We start from the raw sequence: 6464 nt of genomic DNA on the forward strand, positions 1-6464 counted from the left end.
AGGAGTGTGCAAGGAAATAAAGAATAATATGGGGATTTCTGGTGGTTTTGTTGTCCATCCCTCAGAATAGCATCTGAATAATTTATTGCTTCAGCATCTGATTATGAGAAGCAAGCTGAAATTCAAAAGTAATTGTTTAAATCTTGTCACTGGTCTAGATAGATTTAAGAGTCTATTTACAAATAGAAACCAACAGGCAGGGCATGGATTAAGCTGTAATTGATGTTTCCATGAGATGTGTAACAGTAATGTTCTTTGTCTCTTTATTTTTAACATAAGGCTAGAAAATATTCTTTCTGAGAGTTCTGCCCTTGTACTGAATTTGAAAAAAGATTTGCAGAGGAAAGAAGAAGAGTATGCAGATCTAAAAGACAAACATTCTGATGCCAAGAAACAAATTCAGCAAGTACAAAGCGAGGTTTGTAACTCCAAAGCCTAAAACCTAAGTCTTGTGAAAAAACGCTGATAACTGGGAAGAAGAATGCTATTTACTTGAAGAGAAATAGACTAATTTCCAGAGGCTCTTTAATATAAGCATGTATATTTTTTTTCTTCAATTTCAGCTTCAGTGATGTTAATAGTTAAAATTTAATTATTAAACAAGAAGATATCTTAAAACCCATTTTTCAGGATCTTAGTCTGAAACTTTATTGGGTGTGCTTGGGGTGGAAAATTGAAGCTTAAAAATGAATTCATGTCTTCCTTGGTAACCTTGCACTTGCTGTCGTTTTCCTACTCAGCACTTGTTTGTGAATTCCTCTTTATTTAACAAAGAAGTATTTGGCCAGGTTGGATTACAGAAGTCTTTTAATGAACCGTGAGCTGTGCTTACATTACAGGTGTCCACGATGCGTTCTGTGGAGGAATCCCTCAGGAACAGGATGGATGAACTTGAAAGGATTAATAACCAGTTTAAGGATGAGCTGGATTATAAAGACTATACTATCCAACAACTTAAACAGGTATTTTTCATGCTCTTATTTTTTATTAAATGAATGATGCAGGTTTTCCAAGCAACAGGAAAAAGGTCAAAAAAAAAAAAAATTGGAGCAAAATGAAAGTGGCCAACTGAAATTAGCGGTAGACCATGAAAGATATTCAAATAATTAGTCACTACAGAGCATTGGCAGATTGCTTTAAATACAATAATCTGCATAGTAAATACATATGTAATACATGCATGTAACCTGATCTTGTTGAGTGACATCACGATATGTTAATTGAAATGTCTTACCATAAACTCTTTATATCAGCTTGAGTCCTTATTTATGCTATATGAAAAGCTTATTAATTCTAGGCTGTCTTAAAGATTCTGCTTGTTTTTACTGTGTATGCTTTTCTTTCAACATGAAATATAGGAGCTGGTGGAAACTGAGAGGATGGAAGATATCTCCAAAGACTATGACCAACTATGTGACGGTCAGCCATTATTTGTGTGTGTGTGTGTGTGTGTGTGGAATATCCGTGTAAATGTTGTCACATTGCTAATGACTTTGAGTCTTCTGTGTTTCGATTTTAAAACATGTCTGCATATATTTGTATGTAAATATTTCAATGGAGATGCTCTATTTCTTTTAAAAGAGCTTTTGGTCATGGGAGAATCTTGATTTGAGAATAATGGGAGCTAGTAGGGAGTTCATCTGTAAATTTTCAAACCTTCAGATCTGTGTGCAAGGGATAGAACAATTGAAGTTATGCGGATGACATTAGAAGAACAAGAGGAAATGCAGCTTGAACAAGATGAAATGCTTCAAGCTCAGTTAGAAGAGAACCAAAAATTAGCTTCAGGTAATCTTTCCAGGGAAAGGGAGCAGGGATGCAAAAGGGGTTTAGACGTACTGTGATAACCACTTCCATTTTCATGTGACTGTTACTTAGGCATTAACGTTCCATAGTAAACAACAAATCTCTTGTAGTTAAAGGCTTCTGTTATTTCTTTATGTCTGTAGCAGATAAAACTGAAGCAGCTTTAGTAAAAAGTCATTGGTGTGGTATTTCAAATATATATTTGAAATGATATGCTATCTAACCTCATTTTGTGTATTGAGTAGAACTGATTGCATGGAAACACAAATACAGTGAACTGGAATACCAGAGCAATAGTGACTGGCAGCAAAAGAACAACGAAAGTGATGAGGCAAATTTGAATGAAAACAATACAGAATTAATAAAGCTGCAAAAAGAGCTGGAGGTAACTTAACTTCAAAGTTGTAACTTGATAAAGTAAACTGTTATATTGATTACAGAAACTTCCTGTAAAAGCTGCAGTGCAACATGCAATAGGGACCAGGTGCAGCTTTTTTGTGGTACGTTAAGAATGGCATCACTGATGCCCCCATAGTATAGGAAGTGTAGCCTTCCCTACATTATGCTGCCATGAGCAGTGCTTCTTTTGCTGGCCTCTGAACAGTTAGTTGTCTTATCCCATCTGATCATATTTTTTGTTGTTGATGTTTGTTTGTTTTTTTAAATAAAAGTAATGGGCTGGCAGTGGGAGTTTTCTAAGTGAGTATACAATAGGTTACATTCACTCTGTTAGTGGAATGGTTCTGAACTTCTTTCCTCCTTCACCTTGAGTAAGCTTATTCATGATATTTTTTTTAATGCGCAGAGCCAATTCACTTTTTCAAGAAGAGGGGAAAGTTGAACATTCATTGCTTCATTCTATACCACGTCAATGTGCTATAAGCAGAGTATGCTTATACAATTGTTGTTTGCAAGAAAGGAATACTAACTCAAAGCAAATTGTAACTTACAATGTATTTGTCAAAACTGTTTTCTGTTAGTTGCTCGGGCAACTAATATAAGCTATCGAAATCATCATCTAACTTTATCACCAGGAAGCCTTTTTTGTTGGGCTGCGGGTCTACTAATTTTCCTTGGTTAAAAGACTTTTATTTTTTCCAAGCAGTTTCTCAGGTGCTCTGTCCTATATATGAGAATGTCTGCCAGTAGGTTTGATAGGAAAGGAGACTACTCCTACAGTGTAAACTGTGTTGCTTTTCTTTGTCTTTCAACCCTAAAGGAGCTGCAAGTTTTTCTACAACTGCTGCAAGGCAGCGTAAAGTGTTAGAAGTTTTTAAGTTAAAAGAGTTTTTCTTATACTGACTTTTGGTGTAAGTTCTGTAAAGCTTGTGTGAACATTTATAAAGAAAAAGAGATGTTTTATGGAGGCTCTCCAGTCTGAATAAGAAATACTGGAAATGATTATTTTTTAATGGAAAAGAACTAATGATTATCCAATACCTGCCTTTGGGAATATTCTGTAGTAAAAACTGCTAATGTTTCTGTTATCTTGCAGAAACAAGTCTATTTAATGATGACCTGGCTTTTAAGACTTTTATTCCTTAATGACTCACTATTTCATTTTTGGTTTCTTTGAAATAGGAAAGTGAGACTAAGTATCAAACTGATAGAAAAAAGTGGCTGGAGGAGAAAGAAGAGCTTCTAAATCAGATAAAAGAAGCAGAGAATCTTCGCAACAAAGAAATGAAACAATTTGCTGAGGACCGACAACATTATGGAAAGCAACAAGCAGAAATCGTAAGTGATGAGGTCCTGGCAGAGTTGTCTGGTGCCTGTAGTTTGGAGACAACTACATACCAAGTATTAACAGTAAGGGTGCATAAGAGCAGCTTGTCCAAGTCCCCTTGCTTTCTTATGTGGCAAAGCCCATATGAGAACTGCTTGATTTGGAAAAGGAAGGAATGGGGGGGCCACAAAAAGAAAGATCTTTCATAAGTGCATAATGAAATGTCACGTATGTGGGACATCAATAAGAAAATTACAGTTGAAAAATAGATCACTATTTAATGAGGCTAAGAAAGTATTTTGTACAATAGCTTTTGTTTGTTCTCTTTTCTGCAAAGCAGAAGGCCTTTAAGCCTTTATAAGGAAGAAAAGGCAATTGAGTTTCTAAAGAAACCCCACAAACTTCTCTCCAGATACTGAATAAAAATACTTGGTCAAACGGCCACAGTTTTGCTCCTTTATCACTTTCCAAATAGTGACTGATAACAAAGTCACTAGACTTACTTGAGCTGTTTGCTGGGCTCTTGTCATGTAACTTCTTAAACATGTGAATCTGTACATTCTGCAAAGCTTTTTTTACATCTGGAAGTAGTTAGTCCCGACTTTCTGGACCTGCAAGCAGCATAGAAGGATGTGAGGAGCTTAGTATTATTATCACTTTGTGACTTTATTTTCCTAAAGCTCATTAGTAATCATTAAATGAGCAAATTGAAGTTCTTAAATAATACTAATATTTTTTCACAAGGAGAGTAATGTAGGTTGTCTAATAGAAGCATGGTTTTGCTTCTGTAAGATTGTAGTGCAACTAGTTCTAGAGCTCCTGTGGATCTTGAAGAGATCATACATTTACTAAGACTGTAAAACGGTGCTAACTACCGAAGTGTTAGAACAGTTCAGTGTGTAGTAGGTGATGTTCACTGTTCATCTGTTCTTCTTTTAGGAAAGACTTGTTGCCCAGCTGGAGGAAAAGGACCATAATCTTCAAAAGTGGCGTGAGGAGAGAGATCAGTTAGTAGAAGCTTTGGAAGAACAGCTCAAAAGTTTGGCTTTAAATGAAAGCTTGGAGCAGATGAAACATTCTCTTCGGGAAAAGGAAAAGAGTGAAATGGAGAAAGTGCAACGTATAGAATCGTAAGTAACCACTGAGTTAACTTAGAGCCCTTTGAGAATGAACTAGAGTTAAAAATAGTTAATGGGAACATCCCTTTGACTTAATGCATTTGCATGCTTATCAATGGCCAAACTACTACTTTAGGATGCTTTGGTATGCTACTTGAGTTCCAAGGGAAAACAGGAGTGTGCAAGGAAATAAAGAATAATATGGGGATTGCTGGTGGTTTTGTTGTCCATCCCTCAGAATAGCATCTGAATAATTTATTGCTTCAGCATCTGATTATGAGAAGCAAGCTGAAATTCAAAAGTAATTGTTTAAATCTTGTCACTGGTCTAGATAGATTTAAGAGTCTATTTACAAATAGAAACCAACAGGCAGGGCATGGATTAAGCTGTAATTGCTGTTTCCATGAGATGTGTAACAGTAATGTTCTTTGTCTCTTTATTTTTAACATAAGGCTAGAAAATATTCTTTCTGAGAGTTCTGCCCTTGTACTGAATTTGAAAAAAGATTTGCAGAGGAAAGAAGAAGAGTATGCAGATCTAAAAGACAAACATTCTGATGCCGAGAAACAAATTCAGCAAGTACAAAGCGAGGTTTGTAGTCAACTGAGATATTTTTTTCTGTAAGATTATGCTTGGCTTTCTGCTGTTAAAACTTCTCAAACTTTAACTATGAAGCTGGAAATTTCACACTAGTGTGGCTAGCAGCAAATCTTAGGTAAAGTTGCCATTGAAGCTCTAGAGGGGACCAGAAGTTAAAACATGGTTTCGCATAGATAATGAACAGAGGAAAGTAAAGTTGGTTGGTAGTCTGGAATAAGGTTTGTGAAGAGAATAGCTAATCTGCCTCTGGAGGGGACTTGTTATTATCTCTACGTTACTGGTGACTTGCCATTGGTATCCGTGGTAACTCCAAAGCCTAAAACCTAAGTCTTGTGAAAAAACGCTGATAACTGGGAAGAAGAATGCTATTTACTTGAAGAGAAATAGACTAATTTCCAGAGGCTCTTTAATATAAGCATGTATATTTTTTTCTTCAATTTCAGCTTCAGTGATGTTAATAGTTAAAATTTAATTATTAAACAAGTAGATATTTTAAAACCCATTTTGCAGGATCTTAGTCTGCAAGTTTATTGGGTGTGCTTGGGGTGGAAAATTGAAGCTTAAAAATGAATTCATGTCTTCCTTGGTAACCTTGCACTTGCTGTCGTTTTCCTACTCAGCACTTGTTTGTGAATTCCTCTTTATTTAACAAAGAAGTATTTGGCCAGGTTGGATTACAGAAGTCTTTTAATGAACCGTGAGCTGTGCTTACATTACAGGTGTCCACGATGCGTTCTGTGGAGGAATCCCTCAGGAACAGGATGGATGAACTTGAAAGGATTAATAACCAGTTTAAGGATGAGCTGGATTATAAAGACTATACTATCCAACAACTTAAACAGGTATTTTTCATGCTCTTATTTTTTATTAAATGAATGATGCAGGTTTTCCAAGCAACAGGAAAAAGGTCAAAAAAAAAAAAAATTGGAGCAAAATGAAAGTGGCCAACTGAAATTAGTGGTAGACCATGAAAGATATTCAAATAATTAGTCACTACAGAGCATTGGCAGATTGCTTTAAATACAATAATCTGCATAGTAAATACATATATAATACATGCATATAACCTGATCTTGTTGAGTGACATCACAATATGTTAATTGAAATGTCTTACCATAAACTCTTTTTATCAGCTTGAGTCCTAATTTATGCTATATTGAAAAACTTATTAATTCTAATCTGTCTTAAAGATTCTGCTTGTTTCTACTGTGTAT

At 35.5% G+C, this 6464-nt stretch overlaps 1 protein-coding gene across 1 annotated transcript; it reads left to right on the forward strand.

Annotated features, from left to right (window-relative positions):
• Nucleotides 1-1241: 1241 nt before the first annotated feature.
• Nucleotides 1242-5274, forward strand: LOC146752578 (kinesin-like protein KIF20B). Its single transcript, XM_085531773.1, has 6 exons — nt 1242-1419; nt 1663-1788; nt 2052-2191; nt 3388-3543; nt 4472-4662; nt 5103-5274. The coding sequence occupies exons 1-6, from the start codon at nt 1380-1382 to the stop codon at nt 5272-5274; spliced, it is 825 nt and encodes a 274-aa protein (XP_085387899.1). The 5' UTR covers nt 1242-1379.
• Nucleotides 5275-6464: the final 1190 nt, after the last annotated feature.

The sequence above is a fragment of the Coturnix japonica genome, unplaced genomic scaffold (assembly GCF_054131305.1).
Source record: "Coturnix japonica strain WE unplaced genomic scaffold, WE-NBRP24 Scf044, whole genome shotgun sequence".
Classification (NCBI taxonomy): domain Eukaryota; kingdom Metazoa; phylum Chordata; class Aves; order Galliformes; family Phasianidae; genus Coturnix; species Coturnix japonica.